Here is a 19,283-nt window from a genome sequence, read left to right on the forward strand (position 1 = left end):
TATCCTTTCTTCCTGCATAAAAGTAATTTTTATTTTATTCCTATTCTTTCCACATCAAGGTCATATTTTCTCTGAAGTAGAAATCATACAAAAATTATTTCCCACAGAGTTATGAGCAAGACCTTCTCTTCTTGGATGTCTCTGATCTAGGTCACAAGTAAATAGAAGTACTAAAAAAAAGCACAGGAAGATACAAAAGAAAACAGAGGAAACAGTTGGATGACTGACCGTGTTATGAACAACGGTGGTGATAGTTGACAGCATCCCTCGGGACCCTGAGGGGGAAGAGGGTGGACCTTCACCAGAGCTCTGATCTGTGCCAGCTTCTGTTACTAAAGAGACATAAACAATTGTTTTAGTGACTAGATTTAATGGTCCGGACTTGACATCCTCTTCACTAAGAGCATTACATATTGAAAGATCTGTAAAGACAAGAAATTGACTGGAGTGCATTCAGAGAAGGGCAACGGGAATCAAGTCCATTCCATATGAGGACTTGTTGAAGAAAAGACTCAGGGGAAACAGGATAGCTGTCTTTAAGTACTTGAAGGGCCATCATGTGGAAGTAAGGTTAAATTTATTCTGCTTGTTTTCTCACAGCAGAACCTAGAAACAAAGTGTGGAAATTGCTAAGAGGTATATCTTAGATCTACATATGAAAACCTTTCTAAACAATTAGAGATGTCCAAAAATGGAGTGAGCTCCATTGGGAGGTAGTGGGTTCCATACTACTAGAAGTGTTTATAGAGAATGGATGACCACGTGTCTGGAATATTGTAAGGGGGATTCTTATTCAGGAATGGGTTGGATTAATTGGTCTCTGATATTCCTTTCAATTCAGAGATTTTGTGATTCTTTGAATCATTTACCTGCTGAGGTAGCATAGTCATACTGTTACTGCATACCACACTCCTATTACTTACATTTCTCTTCTATAAGCAAGTCCCAGGGTTTGGCTTTCTCCTGCAGGCTTTGGGTTTCTACTGCTCTGTAGGTTCCTTGCCATTCACTTCTGCTTGAAATTATGTTATCTATTCCCCAAATTAAACACTATCTCTTCATCTTTACTTAAGCTTTCCTAACATGCCTGGAAGGCAATCCTTTCTTATCTTCATCCTTTAGAATCTATGAATATTTCATACCTTTCCCTGGTCCATATGCTTACTCCATCCGCTTCTCTGCTGTCTGAATTTCCTTCCCCAAAGGAGTTCTTTAGACTCCAGGTGCATGATAGAAAAAAGATTCCTTGCACACATAGCATTTAGTAGTAGCCCATTCTCCTCCACCAATAAGAAGAGTGCCATGGTACCATACCTTGGAGTGTTTTATCTGCATCCACCTGTTCACCTTCAGATGACCTAGAATTTGCATTATGAATCCTGAGGGTGGCCCCTGCTTTTTCTTTAACTGCTGTTAATCCTTGACCTGTCCAGGAGTAAGAATATGATAGAGGTAGGAATTTAGACATTTTTGGTTTTATTAGCATGGAATTCTTAGTATTGCAAATTTCAATACTATACTCAAGGTTCTTTGATTTGATTGGTATGGATACTCCAGTGATGGAAACTGTGACCTCTATGTGTCTCAGTCAAAAGCTGCTGTAGCTGAAAAATTTATCATTTTAGGTTGCTATGAGGTGAAAATCCATTTAATTATAATAAAGAGAAGCAGCATGGTAGAGTGGATAGCCAACCAGCCTTGGAGTCAAGAAGACTTGGGTTAAATCTGGCTCCTGACACATGTTGGCTGTGTATTCATGGGTAAATCATTTTACCACTCAGTGCCCAAGGCAACCTTCCAAGACTCTAAGGAACAAATCCTGATTGACAATGGAGGAAAGTTTCTATAGTAGGAGCTTCCTAGACTGAAGAAATAAGGAATATAGTTAAACTAACAAGAGCCCAATAAAGTAGAGCCTTTGCTTACCTGGAATTGTTTTTCTGCATTTTATTTTTTGGAATAAGCAATTCATAGGAAAACAACTTAATATCAGGAATTAAAACAGCATGTTCCAAGGAGTAGGTTTTCATGAATTCAGATACAATCCACTCTCCTACACAGTGGGGGAGGTGGTAGTAGATATTGTTTCTTTAGCATTGGCAATATGGTATAGTGGAATCCTTTTGACCTCCATCTCCAATAAATAGTTATTTGTTCAATTACCATTTGATTTGCCCATATTGATGGAGAATATCTCCTAAGGCAGCCCATTCCATTTCTGAATAGTTCTCATCATTAAGAAGTTCCTTCTTGTATTTAGCCCAAATCTGCTACCCATTCATCCCAGTTCTCCTTTTTGGAGCTGTGCAGAAAACGTTTCTTTGAATACTTTCAACCTATTCTTGTATGACATGGATTCTAGTGTCCCAACCATCCTGGGCACCAGTGCCCTACTATGGGTTATGGCACTGGGTACCAGTGACCTGTCTCTGAATAGTAATTATGTCTTTCTTTCATCTTCTCATAAGTCATAGATCTGGCTTCAGGAAAAGCCAGAAAAGAAAGAGAAGAGTCTTTTACTCTTCTCTGTCCAGAAGAATGCTTAACACAGTGCCTGGCCCATTATAGGTGCTTAATGTTTATTGAATTGGATTACGTATAGAGAAACCTCCTTATGAGTTAGGTAAGGCAGGGAACACCAATATTGCTTAATTAGAGTAGAAAAGCAAGTTGATTCAGAGTTTAACCTTGTCTAGAGATCATTGAACGTATGGTTTCTCTTTTCATTTTTGTCCCTGATTGTATAACTTCAGAAAAAAATAACTCCTTGGCATGTCAGTTTTTTTTAAACCTAGAAAGTGAAAGTAACCAAGTAGATGAGAATGCCAAGAAGGCTAAGAAATGATAAATTTGAAATTCTTTGATATATACTAGGCCTCAACAGAAGTGACTAGCAGTGATTAATATTCTATGACATGAAATTTTCATTCATCTTTTTCCGTATATTATATTCATTTCTCTCTCTCTGTCTGTCTCTCTCTGTCTCTGTCTCTGTCTCTCTCTCTCTCTTTCTCTCTTTCTCTCTCAAATATAAGGAGCAAGATTCATAGAGAAGTAGTCACCATTCCATTTAAGGATACTTGAGTCTCCAGGTAGGAGTTCTTTTTTTCCCCACCTCCTCTTGCGTCAATTATTTATAGAATGCTGAAAGATGTATTAAGCAAAAGCTTGAGGAGTAGGTGATATTGGCTGTCATTCTAGTGTTCAAGAAATAATAGCAAACACTTTGCATCCCCATATTTCTACCTGAACCTACTTTTTGTATTGAATCAATAGAGTGGAGGGGAGAAAGATGACATATCCCATATATGTCAGTGATGCTGCATCCCTTGTCATAAGATGACTGACTTATCAATCATCATCAAACCATCCAGGGACAGTATAACAACCAATTAAAGCCACAACTAGCTATTCTAAGGCTGATTAGGATTAGGATTGATTGATTGGTTCAGTCAGTCAATGACACTGTAAGCAACAGGGAAAGGATTTCTATTTTTTGCAAATATATGGCATTTCAGATTGTTGCATGGAAAATATGCAGACTTTTATGTGACCCTTTTTATGTATCTATTTATGGGGCCATATTGGTACAACATTCCTGCATAGAGCCCCATTCTGATATTTTAAAAAATGATTTCTAGGTATCAAAAGCACACTAAACAAGAAGAAAATACTAGGAAATTACAATATGAGTAACAAAAACAACATTTTATACTTTTATGGCACCTTCCATCAAAAGAATCTCTAAGTCTTATTTGGTAAAAAATTACTTCCTTTTAGGGTTGGACAAAAATCAAAAGGCAAGTTAATAGTGAAGCCTGTTTGCCTCAATTTCCTCACCTGTAAAATGAATTGGAGAAGGAAGTGGCAAACACATCTAGTATCTTTGCCAAGAAAACTGGTCATGAAGAGTTGGACATGACTGAAATGACTTCCAACAAAACTAAGTCTTATTCGGTAACAGTTTACTTCCTTTCAGGTTTAGACAAAAATCAAAAGACAAGTTGATAATAAAGCCAGGAAGAAAATCTTATACATTGTGATGCCAGAGCTCTTACCTTTCACTTACAAGATAGCCTGCCTTACTGCATGGTTAAATCTGCCATTGGAAAAGCAGTTGTACAGTGGAAGGGACATTGGTTTCACATGAAATGTCCTGCTAGAGTCAGTGTGACAACTGTACAGAGGGCAAAACTAACCTTAATTTTAATGGAGAAATCTCATTTTGGAGTTTTTCCCTCTCAGAGGACCCCATATCAGATATCAACTTTGCAAGCAGTCATTTGTGTAAAACTTTTCTAAAAGTCCTACCAACAGGAACTGATTACCAATGGATAACCTTAGATATAAGCCCCAGTTTCCCACACAAACACAACAGACTACCAGCACTTATTCTTCCATGACTAGGACGGATAGCAAGAAAGATTTTGCCAGGTTCCAGCCAATAACAGGACCAAGTTTTAATGGGATTTTAATTTTTTATATATTGGCAATCATGCTAATGTTGAGAGGAAAAAGTCATAAGGCATAAATGGATTTGAAAGCTAAACGGTACTGGCCTCTTTATATCACTGAGTGTGTAGCCTTTAATCAATATTCCACAGGCTAAACAAAGAAAGACAACACAGATGAGCCCAAAACCCAAATAGAAGCAGCTTGCTAACTACATCATTGTTCACCAATAGGATCTAAAACACAGTCAGACTATAACTGTGCCCAAAATGATATACCGAGTATACGACATCCAGTCTAAGTCACCTAAGCACTCGTATACTAAATCATGAATCCATTTAATGTCAGAAAAAGCCAGTTTTATTCAATACAAACCTTTGTGTCTTGATGGATTTAATTAATATTGACACTCCTTCTACTGGTGCAGATTGCAATCCATTCACACATTCTCATCTTGTGCTGCTCTTTCCCATATCCTCCTATAACCCCACCATAGGCCTAACTCTGGGCCTTTTAACAGTCCATGGGTACTTGTGTAGCACTCAGGCTGTCCATATGTTATCCTTCATGCTTGACATATGACTAGTCCACTTCCTCCTCTAATCATACATTTCTTTAATAGTGACTTGTATATTATTCTTGCACATGCAATGTTCCTACCGCTATATATGTTGATGTAAATTTCTGTGGGATACAGGGAGAGGAAAGGAGTTATTAAGGGAGATAGGAACTTTGGGAGAAGGTGAATAGGAGAGAGGAATATGGTAGTCAATAAGGAACCAACTAATTTGTTCCTTTCAGTTATTTAACTGAGTTAAGACATTAATAGTCAGGTCATGCCTTTTTGGACATAAACAAAATGTTGGCATGGGAGTGAATGTTGGCATGAGATGTACACAGGAGCAAATAGTTCAGAAAATAGCAAGTCTAGAAGTGGTGGAATCTATAGCAGCTTTCAAGCATGATCAGAAGCCATAATGACCAGGGTTTCTGTGACAAGGCTAAACATCTCAGATACTACCCAGATGCCGTGTTTCCTATGGTGATAGGAAAAATGGGTCTCCCAACATTCCAGCTATACTTATATTATCCTATCCTTGCTTAATGGGCTGTACAGAATGAAGTAGTTTGCACTAAGAGGTTAAAGCCTGTGATTATATGAATGGGTGAATAAGAATTCAAGACAGCCCTCCTTAATCCTTCCACTTTGTTATGCTTTTATTAATCCAATTAAATGTTTGTTATAGTTATACACGCTAACGCATTCCCCATCAGAGGTGGAACTAGATGAGACCTGAGAGGCCATCCAGTTCAGCCCCCTCTTTTTACATATGAGCATTTTAGGCTTGAGTAATTGGGAATAACATTCTGGGAAGGAGATGTAGGGAAATGGTTAGTTGGTGAGGGGTGGGAATGAGAGATTCATTGATATACTTACATCTAAGAGCCAAGGAGACAAACTGAAGGGGGCAGAACCAATGGATAATTGACAGCTAGCATATCCCTGAATATTAATGGATTTATTGAATCAGGAAGCTGTTGAATACTACTACAGAGCTACCAAGTGGTTACATACTGGGAATATGCTATAGCTTATTGATATCCAATATGTATCTCAGCATTGCCCTTTAGGTCAAGGGCATAACTTTGATTCTTCAGAGATCATGGCATTCTATGATTCATAACCATAAAGCATCACTGAGATAATACTCAAGTGAAAAATATATTTTTTTTGGTTAGGGAGAAATTTGACATCATTGAAAGGGTGGTACTATTTCTCAAATGCAATTTAGCCTGCTACTTTTTTCCTATTCAATTTTGGAACTAACTTATTACCCAGATAATAATAATAATAATAAATATAATGATAATTTTAAAAGCTAACATTTATATCGTACCTACTATATGCTTCTGCACAAAGTGCTTCACAACTATTATCTTGTTTGAGCCTCACAAGAACCCTGGGAGGTAGATGCGATTATAATTCCCATTTTATAGATGAGGAACCTAAGGCAAACATGGGTTAGGTGACTAGTCATATAGCTAGTAAGTGACTGAGAACGGATGTGAACTTGGGTTCTCTTGACTCTGGGCCCAGAGCTCTATCCATTAAGACATCTAGCTGCCTCAGATACAGTGCCTGTTCAAAATGTATGTACGGACAGGGGTAACAAACAAAGAGTGGATTGAGAGTAAGGAAGAGTGGGAATTGGCCAACTTAAAGAAGATTAAGGTTTAAGGAACAGAATTAAAGTTGAAGGAATAGAATTCTGTGTTTACAAAAAAAATTGTTAGAGATGAAGGAAAATATAACTTACTCTTATAACTTTAAGCGTGAATGGATAAAACTTACTCATATAACTTTAAGTGTGGGTGAGTGAAACAATACAATAAAACAAAAAAGAGTGACAAATTGGATAAAAAACAAAGCCCTATAAGCTGTTGCTTATGAAATATATGTACTGATGGACTAACTAAAAGAGATGCTTACCTAACTGGGTAATATGTATTTTTCATCCACTTTGTTTTGGGTAAAAATTATTAGACCAATTTCTATTGTTTGGTCACAAATCTCACTGAAAACACCCTATAATATCTCATAGCTTTATACAATTAGCACAATGTTAAAAACCAACAGAAGTATCAGGAACACTTTAGTATCTATAAAGTCAACTAGATTTCTGCAAGATAGCCTTCATAGTAGTGGAAAATACCATTGGAAGCGTATGTCCCTGTTTTTTGCCTTAACATAAAAAGAGTAAGAGGATTATTGAACAGTTACCTAGGGCTGCATCTATCAAGAAATATTGCTATTTTAACATTCATGGGAGACACCTTGTTGTTGGCAGTATTTGTTCTACTGAGTTGCATGCTTTTTTGTAATCAATAAACAATAAATAATAAAAAGTATCTTCTTGTCCTTTAAGTAAACTGTATAAGGATATGATCTGGTAAAGAAATATGTCTGTAAAAGGCTACTCACTCCCATTTTATATTATCATTAAGGACAACCTTAATATGTCCATGAATAATTTTAAAAGTTTTATGTGGCTGAAAAATATAAACAAATAATATACATAAGTACTTTCTGATGTCCTCTTTACTTCCCTTGTTTTGGTAATACTACAATCTATGATTTGTTCCTATTTTTTTGTTATAATTGAAATATCTTGAAAATCATTCCACCAATGCCTTCAAAATTGTATTTCCTCTGGCATAGATTTCTTTTGTATGTATTTGATCTGGTGTAGCTGTTCTTCCCAATTTCACCTTTTTAAATGCTACTTTCTCATATTATATTGGATATTTAGGTGCTGAGTCCAAATATGGGGGTTTCACTGTTATTAATATTAAGAATAGACCACTATTATATAAATACAAGCAAATCTGTTCCATTTCACATACATTTGTTATCTTTCCACTTTTCATCTATAAATGTTCTTGGGGTAATCTGGTTGGGCTGGGTCTCAAGCAAAGCTTTTTGCACTCATTTCCCACCCCCGTTCTCCAATGCTTTTCACTATTTTGTGATGAAATACTGCTTACAGCCTTCTGCTCTCCTTCTCTATAATGCTGAACAAATGAGGTTTTCCTCCAAACTGATCACTGCCTTGGCAGCTGTTTCTCTTCAACTAGCAGAAATTCCGTATTTACTAGATAAATTTACTATCTTCTGGGTTCACCTTCCATCTAACGGTTAACCCTGTCACCAACCTTACATCTGCCTTGTGCTCCCTCTGAACCACCAGCTCTCCTTAGACCATGCCCCAAGTAACTCAATCCATTAAGCTTTGGAACCACTCCCTCTGGGGCCATGTTGCCTGCATGCACTACTGGACATGGTCCACCATATTTAACTGATCCAAGACTACAGACCACATTTCATATTCCATTTGACTGTCTGCCTCAATTATTTTCTTACCATCTGTACCATAGCACTTCTGTAGTCCATCACCCAATCCTTTCATCCCTTTTTTTCTACCTTTTGCTTCAGTAACAGTAATAAATTAATAAGATTTCTTCTAGAGAGGGCATGTCAATTGATTCTCCTATGGCTCTACTCACTATCCCAGTGACTTTTTACACCAAGAATCCTTCTCAAGTTCCTATACATAAGAATGTAAGTACCTTGGGGGCAGGGACTTGCCTAGGATTTAGTACAGTACTTGTCACTTAGTAAATAAATACTTAATAAATACTTTTTCTTCTTTCTTTCATTCCTCATTGTGGTAACTGCTCATCCTTGACTAAATTCTTTTTTGAAGATGTTTACTTACAATTTTTTTAGGGTGCAGAACTGTGTTTTCATCACTGTAAAGAGCTCTTGGTAAGGGGATGTACCAGTAATTTAAATCTGAAGATCTTTCCCACCCATTAATAGACCATGTGACCTGCTTATGTCACAGGAAGCCTAACTCACATGTGTTGGGAGGGGCTTGCTGAGAGGAAAAGGAAAGTGTGTCACAGGAAATGCAGAGAGAGAGCAGTTAGAGCTGAGGGAAAGAGCAGATATGTGCTGTGCTGTGAGTGTGTGGGAAGGCCCCAGCAGGGGAGCGGAAGGCTTATGGGATGGTGAGGCTCCATGCTGTGATATTGTGTTTCAAGTTCCTTGCTCTTATGACAAAGTGGGCTTACTGGTTTGGGAATGGGCTGGATTTATTGGTTATGGGATTTGGTCCTCCAGTGTCTGAATAAATGCTTTCTTTACCTCTTCTACCTTCTATATGGAGAGTCTCTCATATTTTGCGATACAGAACTACATAGGCATATTCACAATTATCATCGATGTTGTGATTATTGCCTTGCTAATACAGGGGATTCCTATGAATTTAGTTCAATAATTATTCTTCTATTTAGCTCCAGAGAGTTGCCTGGGGGCACTGAGTGACTAAATGACTTGCTCAGGACCTTGAAACCAAGATGCATCTGAGAAGGGCCTTGAGTCCAAATCTTGATTCTGAAGCTGGCTCTCTGTCTGCTACAGCATGCTGCCTTTCTACACACAAATTATAAAGGCAGACACATATTCTGCTCACAAAGAAAACAGCTAGCTGGCACATTGGATAAAGTGCTGGGACTGAATTTAGGAAGACCTGGGTTCAAATCTGCCCTCAAACACATACATGACCTTGGACCACTTAACTTCTGTTTGTACAAATTTATCTGTACATTTATCTGTACAAATACAGATAATAATAATAATATAGCACGTAGAGGGCAGCTAAGTGGTACGGTAGATAAAGTACCTTGCCTGGAGTCAGGAAGATTCATCTTCCTGAGTTTAATCTGGCCTCAGACATTTACTAGCTGTATTATCCCAGGAAAGTAATTTAACCCTTTTTGCCTCAGTTTCCTCATTTGTAAAATGAGCTGGAGAAAGAAATGGCAAACCACTCCAATATATTTGCCAAGAAAACCCCAAATGGGGTTGCAAAGAGTTGGATACAACTGAAACAACTGAACCCAACTCCCAGTGCTGTTGGGAAGATCAAATGAAATATTTGGAAAGTACACTGTAAACCTTAAAGAACTAAACTGGAATAGTAATAGCACCTACTTTCCAGGGTGGTCATAAGAATCAAGTGGGATAATATGCATAAAGCATTTAGCATAGTGCATGGCTCATGGTAGGTGCCCAATAAATTCTTGTATGAATTAACAGTGGTATAAGCTTAATAATGTAGTATAATTAAAATGTAGTATAATTCTTTGCACTTCATTTTCCCTCGCTTCATGTGAATTTCAATGAAATTCAATGGAAACAAGATTGGCCTTTTACCAGTATGCCAGAAATACATTCACATAATGCAGTGGAGCAATTATCATTTTCTTGTTAGCTTACCTATTTAAATACCAAATCTATATTCCAAATCATCTCATATATTTTCCAAAAGGAAATTATCAGAATGCTTAATGAAAGGTTTTTAGCTATATTACTGAGACATAAAATAATAGGATAATCTAATTTGGGCAACATTAGAGAGATCACATAGTTTACCCCTTCTTTCCTCTAGGCAATCCTATACAACTATACCATTATAGAAAGATGAGGTTTTCAGCTCATTAAAAGGCTATTCTGTACCCACCCTGGGTAAACCATTCTAGGATTTAACTTTCTTGGCTGTCTATTATCAGTCCTCAATCTCCAAACCATGGGTGTTTAGGATCATATAATATTAGAGCTGGAAGAAACTTTAGAGATGACCTAGCTCAACTCCCTTCTTTTCTTAAGGGAGAATAACGTCACATTTCATGAAAAAATTGCTCCAAATCACTGTGACTTTGGTTAGTCCCAAAGATGGGCACCTATATCAGCACCATTCCACAGGTAGTGAGTGACAACGGAGGATAACTAGAACCCTGACCTGGTGGGTGAGAGGAAGGCAAAGTAATGATGTAAGGGGTGATACCAGAGATCAAAGAGTGACCTTCAGGTTCCCTGGATTTCAAATAGTTCAGTTCACCGCCCCCCCCCAACAGATATAATTGTATCAGTGGAAATGATAGATGTATTACAATTAGCTTTGCAATAGGACCCCAGAGACCATATTGGAGCCTTTCTATCTGACATGCAAATGAAATTTCATCTGTGTGTTACTTCCCCCATTTGAATGAGAGCTCCATGAGCACAGAGACTTTCTCTGCTTTCCTATTTCTATATGCTTAACACAATGTAAGTACTCAATAAAAGCTTTCTCACTCATTAAGAGGGAATAATTTGCTGCCAGAAAATGAATGATAGTTTATATGTGCATGGATAAACTGCTATTTTAAAAATCCTTTTGTTTCCAGAAGCAAATCCCATGTGTAAATATGAATGTCAGTACTTAGGTATGTGACTACCAATGAGTAAAGAAATTACCGAAGCTTATTCACTGCTGACTACTACCCTACCATCATCACTTTTTAAATGATTTAGAAAATATTTTTTTCCTGAAAAAAGTCACATGAGATTTATTTTTATTTAATGGACTATTTTAGATACCTTATTAAGTCTTCTCCATTGGTGGTTTATAGATCTTAAAACTTAGAGTGACATCTAGTGTTTTTAAAATTAAGCAACTAAGCCTAAGGCTATATAGGCAGTCTTAGATTTCATAGTGATTAAAAATTAGTGAACTATGTCACTTGTTTACACATACATCTTGCTCTACAAACTATACTCCTGATCCCCCAAACTTTCTTTACCATGCCATAGAAACCTTTTCACCCTGGAACTTCATTTCATCCCTAGATCTCAAATATTTGAGGTATTCTCTAGCCCTGCTCTAACCCCTGTGGCCTCTCTTCCTGATTCCAAGTCCATTGCTCTGTTTATACTGTACTACCTCACCCCCCAGACTATTATATTAGCCTCCCAGCTAATTCCTTTTCTTTAGCCTCTACCCCTACTGCCCAACATACCTATGTACCCTTGCACATAGACACATATATACACAGGCAATACTACCACACACATGTATACACAAACATTACACACACACACACACACACACACACACACACATATATATACAGAGAGAGAGAGAGAGTTGTTAATAGTTTGTTGATATCCTTTGATGCTCTTTGACCACTTATCAATTGAGGAATGGTTCTTAGTCTTATTAAATATTAGTGTTAGGACCATAAGCAGGTGTGCCAAAAATCTTAGTGCAGTTTTAGGCTATTAAAGCCTTTCTTTAGGTGACTATCACTTCCAGATAGATGTATTGTGTCCCATTGTCCACTCTATTTCCTGGCTGAATTCACTGTGTGCTATTGGTCCAGTTTCCCTGATGAAATGATCAGTGGGTGGGGGTTGAGGGTGAAGGAGATCAAGAGAAAATCTTTTTCACTCCTATGAGTAATTCTTCTTGGCTCCAACTCTCATACTAAAAGCTTTCAAACTGGAAATCTTCCAGCATTGCCCTGGTTCACCACTTGATTATTGCACCAGGGAAATTTCTCCAGCTATTTAAGGCCCTCAAGAGGTATAGTTGATTTGTTTGATTAGCCAATAAGCTGTTCCCTTCTTGGCCCAATCAGAGAGGTTCAAAATGGGCCATTTCTATTTTTTTGAAAAAAGCAATCTGGGCATTAGGTCAGAAACTAATCTCTTATTACAGTGTTGTTACTATGGAAACAATCAGATTTGACTTACATCTTACAATCCCCTTTTAAGTAACACGTTCCACTATACATATAAAGACTCCCAGACTATTCTTTGATATTTCGGCATGGTTCTGTATGGCTGGAAAGCAGCATGACCACAGTGAAAAGAACAATGAATTTGGAGTCGGAGGATTTGAATTTGAATCAGGACTCCATTTAGATGAGTCATTTCACCTTTCTAGGCCTCAGTTGGTCAACTGTAAAATCAAGGGGTTGAACTAGATGACCTTTGAGCTCCTTCCTAGTCCTAAATCTACAAATAAGCTTTTTACCCAAAACAACAACTAATCCTCCCTCCCTAAAAATAGAGGGAAAAAATGTCTAGTTTAGCAAGAGTGGGAGAAGGGTAGCAGTGTTAAGCTATTGACTCTAAGAGACAAACCTATGGACTAGAACCATTTTATTATTTGGACAACCTCAAATGTCATTACAGGTTCATGCAGGTATTGAAATTGGAATTCATAGTAAACATTCCGCATATATTTTTCTGTGTTGCTAAGATTCACTTTGATTGCTAGACTATTATTCTCAAAATGTAGTATAAAAGAATTGGTCATCCACAAACAAGATCAGAGAAAAAGGGCTGGATAAGGAAGTGGACTGAGTCATCTGCCACATAAGGGGCCAGGACACTGGGAATGAAGTCTTAGAGACCCACCCAGTCCATAAAGTTCACCAGCTCTTGCCAAATGGGTCCATGATACAAAACAGTTGAGAGCCCAGCCTCTTGCATTAATTGGGTTTGTGACAGCTGCTCACCAATAAGGGCTTTTCATGCTTTGTACCTGCTTATTTGTCTCTGAGGTCTCTCACTGAAGATAGTCATTCCTTTAGCACAGGCAGGCAAAGAATCTTACATAGGAAGAAGCAGCAGCATTTCAGTGATCTTACTACAGGGAGAAGAAGAGAGAGGGAGGAAGGAGGACAAGGAGGGAGAAGGAAGAGGACGGGGGAATATGAAAAAAGGAGGGAGACTGGGAGGAAGAGAGAAAGGAAGGGAGGAAAGAAGGGAGGGAGAGAGGAAGGGAAGGGAAGGATGAAGAAAGGCAGTGAAGAAAAGGAGGGAGGGAGGGAAGGAAGGAAAGGAGGAAAAGAAAGAGAAAAAAGAGAGGAAGGGAGAGAGGAAACATGGGAGGAAAGGAAAAAAGGAGGAAGGGAGAGAGAAATGAAGGAAGGGAGGGAGGGAGTGAGCAAGGAGGGAAGGGAAGAAGAGAATAAGAAATATGAAGTCCTTAGGCCTAATGACCCATCAAAGGAGAATTATAAATAGAAAAGGATGAGGATAGAGTTAGCACATCAGACTTTCATTTCAATTTCTGGAGTAATGAGAAGAAAATATCTTACTATTTTTTAAAAGTCATTATCTTTTTTCAATCAAAAGGGAAATAGTAAAGCAGGTAGTACCAACTATCATGTGGTCTCAAAGGCAAGATCCTAGCCAGAGTGCTTCTGGATTAATTACTAAACACACACACACACACACACACAAAAGTCTTGTTCACTGTGAGCCTCTGGAATTTGCAGAGTGCTGTGAACTGTAACACAATACACTGAACATGATCTTTGTGGTGTATCAGAGACAGAAGAAGTTCAATATTAACATGAAAAGTGATTATATGCAACAAAGTGTGACATAAAACTACAGGACAAGATAAATGTCTTTTGGACCTAAGAGATCAATGGAGAAGATACAAAAGAAATCCTATCCAGCTTCTTGAATAGGAACTCAAGTATCATCTCCCTTTCATGCTTCGTATCAGTTAGTAAAACATTGAGACCCTGGAGTTGGGCCAGTCTCCTGGTAGTGAGGTACACCAGGCCAAGGTCAGATAACAACAGGATATCTAAGAAGGGAGTGAATGGTAAATCCAACAGAGGAAAGTACTCGTTAGATATCACCAACCTCTGGAAAGTTTAGAGAATTTCCCCAGAGAGGCCAGAATGAAATAAGCACAAACTCCATACTTATAGTGGCTTCTTCACTTGAAGCAGTAAAACACTCCTGAGGGGGGCACAGGAGTTAGTACATGCCAGGCAAGTCAAACTATGTCTACCACCTTGACCCTGACTACCATTGCCCCTAAGATTCTGATAGGGATCGCCTAGGACTCTGAACACAAGAGCCTTGGGAAAAAGCAGTGCTTCAAAAACCTCTAGACCTGGTTCTAGACTAGCCCCATGGGGGAGGGGAGGGGAAGAGATATCAGTGTGGAAGGAGGGACCTACCTTCCTCATCACCACCAGAACAACTGCTGACAACTGCCACCAATGGCACAGGAGCCCTGGGAGTGGCAGCATCCTCAAACCACCCTCCCTGCTTCCAGCCCAGACTTCACAGCCATCATCCAAGAAGGCAACTTTTGTGGAGAAGCGAATAGCCCTCCACACCAACTGCCAACTAACTGCCACACACAAAGCAGGAAACTAGCCTTGCTAAAGCAACAAGGTATCCTGAGAGAGAGACAGGAGGTAGCATGTGTCAGGCACCAGAACTGTACAACCCCACTCTTTTGCTGAGACAAGTTCCCATTTGACCCCTCTGACTCCTTGTGAAATTCCCATGCCCTCTGCAAAGTGTCTCTTTTCCAGAGACAGGTGATTTAACTCAGCTACTGATATTTCGATAACTTCTAAGTTACATTTGTGAGACATCTGAACTTGGATATACTTTGAATATGGAGTAACATGATGGCTGCTAGAATGTAGGCAGACACTAAAGGGAGCCTAGATGAGTCACAAGAGCTCTTGGCTCCTTCTTCTACAGGGCACTAATTAAAGCCACCTAGAATAAACTTGGAGCATAATAGCAGTGCAACCAAAGCCCCTCCAGAGGGAATATCTTCAGAGATCACTCAGTTGGCTCTTCGTACGTTAGTGCTAAAATGCTACTCTTGCCTAAATACTAGCTCCTTTTTCAACAAAGTACAGAGGGAACTGTCAGCATTCACCTCTAATGAATGAACCCAAATTCAGATTTAAGTTGAAGAAAGTAGGGAAAATCAGACTGTATAGGCATGACCAAAATATCATCCCTTGTGAATGAGGTAAAAGTGAAGAATAGATTTACGGGATTAGATCTGGTAGATAGAGTAAATGAAGAACTATGGACAGAAGTTCACAATATTGTGTAGGAGGCAGCAACAAAAACATCCCAAAGAAAAAGAAGAGCAAGAAATCTAACTTATGTTTGTCTGATAGCTGTCTGATGAGGCATCACAAATAGCTGAGGAAAGAAGGAAAGAGAAAGGAAAAAGGAAAAGATATACTCAACTGAATGTGGAATTCCAGAGAATAGCAAGGAAACACAAAAGATTTTCATAAATAAACAACAGAATGGAAAAGGCAAGAGATCTCTTCAAGAAAATCAGAGGTATCAAGGGAACGTTTCATGCAAAAATGGGCATGATAAAAGACAAAAATGGTAGTGACTTAACAGAAATAGAAGAGATTAAGAAGTGGTAGCAAGAATATAGAGAACTGTACAAGAAAGATCTTAACATCATCCATAACTAGGTTGGTGTGGTTACTGATCTGGAGCCAGACATTCTGGAGAATGAAGTCAAGTGAGTCTTAGAAAGCATTGCTAACAATAAGGCCAACAGAAGTAACAGAATTCCAGCTGAGGTACTTAAAATCCTAAAAGATAATGCTATTAAAGTGCTGCACTCAACATACCAGCAAATTTGGAAAACTCGGCAGTGGCCACTGGATTGGAAAAGATCAGTTTACATCCCAATCCTAAACAAGGGCAATGCCAAAGAATGTTCAAATTACGGAACAATTGTGCTTATTTCAGACACCAGCAAGGTTATGCTTAAGATTCTGCTAGCTAGACTTCAGCAATATGTGGACCGAGGATTATCAGAAGAGCAGGCTGGTTTTCAAAGAGGCAGAGGAAGTAGAGACCAAATTGCCAACATTTGCTGGATGATGGAGAAAGCAAGGGAGTTCCAGAAAAAAAACATCTATTTCTGCTTCATTGACTACACTAAAGCCTTTGATTGTGTGGATCACAGCAGAATGTGGCAAGTCTTCAAAGAGATGGGAGTACTAGATCATCTTACTTGTCTCCTGAAGAAGCTGTATGTGGGTCAAGAAGTAATAGAATCAAACATGAGCAACTGATTGATTTAAGATTGGAAAAAGGTGTATAATAATATATATTATTGCCTCACTTATTTAACTTATATATAGAGTACATCATGCAAAATGCCAGGATGGACAAATCGAAAGCCAGAATTAAGTTTTCCAGGTTCTCTTATCAACAATCTTACATAGGCAGACGATACCATTCTGATGGCAGAAAGTGAAGAAGAATTAAGAAGCCTCTGGATGAGGATGAAAGAGGAAAGTATAAAAGCTGGCTTGAAGCTTAACATCAAAAAAGCTAAGATCATAACTGGTCCCATCACTCCCTGGCAAATAGAGAGAGAAGAAATTAAAGCAGTGTCAGATTTTATATTCTTGGGCTCAACAATCACTTCGGACAGCAACTGCAGCCATGAAAATAAAAGATGCTTGCTCTTTGGAAGGAAAGCTATGGTAAATCTGGATAGCATACTAAAGAGCAGAGACATCACCTTGACAACAAAAGACTGCATAGTCAAAGCTATGGTTCTTCCAGCAGCAATATATGGCTGTGAGAGCTGGACTATAGGGAAAAGCTGAGTACTGCAGCATCAGCACTTTCTAATTGTGATGCTGGAAAAGACTTTTGAGAGTTCTCTGGATAGCAGAAGGATCAAATCAGGCCATGCTTAAAGAAATTAATTAAGACTAATCATTGGAAGGTCAAATGCTAAAGCTGAAACTGAAATACTTTGGCCACATGATGATAAGACAAGACTCATTGGAAAAGACACTAATGTTAGGAAAGATTGGAGGCAAAAGAAGGGGACAGCACGGGATGAGATGGATAGCTAGCATAATGGAAGCAATGAACATGAGCTTGGACAGACTTTGGGAGACAGCCTCAAATGCTATGGGCCATGGGGTTATGCAGAGTCAGACATGACTGAGTAACAAACAACAACAAAGGGTAGTGGAAAGAATGCTGGTTGAAGTCTGGAGAGACCTGAGTTTAAATTCTGTCTTTGACACATACTAGCCATGTAATCATGGATAGGAAAGTCACAACATCACTAGACCTCAGTTTCTTCATTTATAAAGTGGGGATAATACCTGTAGCATCTCCCTCACAGGGCTGTTGTGAGGATAAAACAAGATAAAACAAACTTCAAATGCTATAGGATTATCAGCTGTATTATACTGTCTTTATTGAAAAGGTTGGTGGCTAGCTAGGTCTTTAATGGCAGTGCCTACTGACCTAAGAAGGCCAATATCTATTCCTATTATCCCTGGACCCTATATACTGGCAAGCACAAAGACAGAGGTGCAGGCACATTACTCAAGGTAACACCATATGGGCTGTATTTGCTACCTCACTAGACAAGCAACCACCTCCTGATGTGCCTGTTCCTATTGGGGGAACTTCCCCCTCCCGGAAGGGAGGGTGCAGGAGAATGTTAGAGTGCAAAAGAAGAAGGGTGAGTCATCTTCATGCATTATCGCAATTGTCTTTTGTCCTGTGCTCTAAGGGAGAATGAATGGTTTACCCCTTCCCCATGCAGGTGAGTACCTTTATGCCCAGGTCAGTTTAATCCCCCTACTTGGAATACTTCCCCTTCTCCTACCCATTAATTTCTATTTGTATACAGTAGGGTCACAAACTTAAATAAATACTTAAGCTTGAAGGGTATATCACAAGAGGCAAAGTAGATGGAACTAATGTTTAACTCTACCAGTCAATTTATCCAGTCCTATTTCAAAAGAATTTCAATCTTTGTGAATGCTGTGCATGGTACAATACTTACCAACTGTAGCAGAGGCAGATGACAAAAGGGATTTTCCCCAGGATCCCCATCCTGTCCACCCACTTCCTTGAGAAGAAGAGTCCTCATCCTGTAGGAGGGAAAATTAATCACACTAGCCACCAGTTTATTTCCCCAAAGACAAAGAACAGCAGCAAAGTTTAAAATGAAGAAGATAGAAAAAACACTAACAGTTAGGACTTAATGGATTAAGGTTTAACAGGGCCATAAAAGTGTCCCAACACACCTTGCAACGTGCACTTTGGTACCAAATTGACTGGTTGTGTGAGTGGTTTCTGAGAGCTTGATTCAAAATAAAAAGTAACTAATCTATTGCTCCCTGACCCCCAGTTTTCTGAATCCCTGGGAATTAATGGCTGGGAATATGAGGGTTGGGTGAAAGAAATGAGTGTCTTAAATTAGGATTGCATGGTCACTTGAAAGTGTTTCCAGAGACTTTATCCCATGTAATATTTACAGAGCTGAAGTTATATGCACCTCAAAATATGGTTAACTTTCAAATCTCTAGGGCCAATGGGGGCATGAATATAAGAAAATCATAGGTAATCTGGGCAAGTGAATTGAAGGGAACCTTGGCCATAGGAATGGAACAATGGATTACTCTTGGTTCCTGGATATGATTAGAAGCAGGTAATCAAGAAGTGGCTGTGGAAAATATCAGACTCATTAACAATGACCCCCTACCCAAATATTCCCACCTTGAAAATTTATCATTTTAGTCTATCTGCATTATTTGTTCACACAATTTTTAAAAAATTATGTAATTGAAGTTATTTAGTCTTTTATATT

The 19,283-nt window shown here is 38.6% G+C and overlaps 1 protein-coding gene across 1 annotated transcript in view; it reads right to left on the reverse strand.

The window, feature by feature from the left end:
- FAM114A1 (family with sequence similarity 114 member A1) overlaps positions 1 to 19,283 on the reverse strand; it is a 72,669-nt gene that overhangs the window by 35,374 nt on the left and 18,012 nt on the right. The window contains exons 3-5 of the mRNA XM_036762785.1: positions 18,477 to 18,564; positions 1,315 to 1,425; positions 229 to 332 (exon numbers count right to left, since the gene is read on the reverse strand). Coding sequence (XP_036618680.1) covers positions 229 to 332; positions 1,315 to 1,425; positions 18,477 to 18,564 — 303 coding nt within the window. The remainder of the gene's footprint in view (positions 1 to 228; positions 333 to 1,314; positions 1,426 to 18,476; positions 18,565 to 19,283) is intronic.

This window comes from Trichosurus vulpecula, chromosome 6, assembly GCF_011100635.1.
Source record: "Trichosurus vulpecula isolate mTriVul1 chromosome 6, mTriVul1.pri, whole genome shotgun sequence".
In the NCBI taxonomy this organism is placed as follows: domain Eukaryota; kingdom Metazoa; phylum Chordata; class Mammalia; order Diprotodontia; family Phalangeridae; genus Trichosurus; species Trichosurus vulpecula.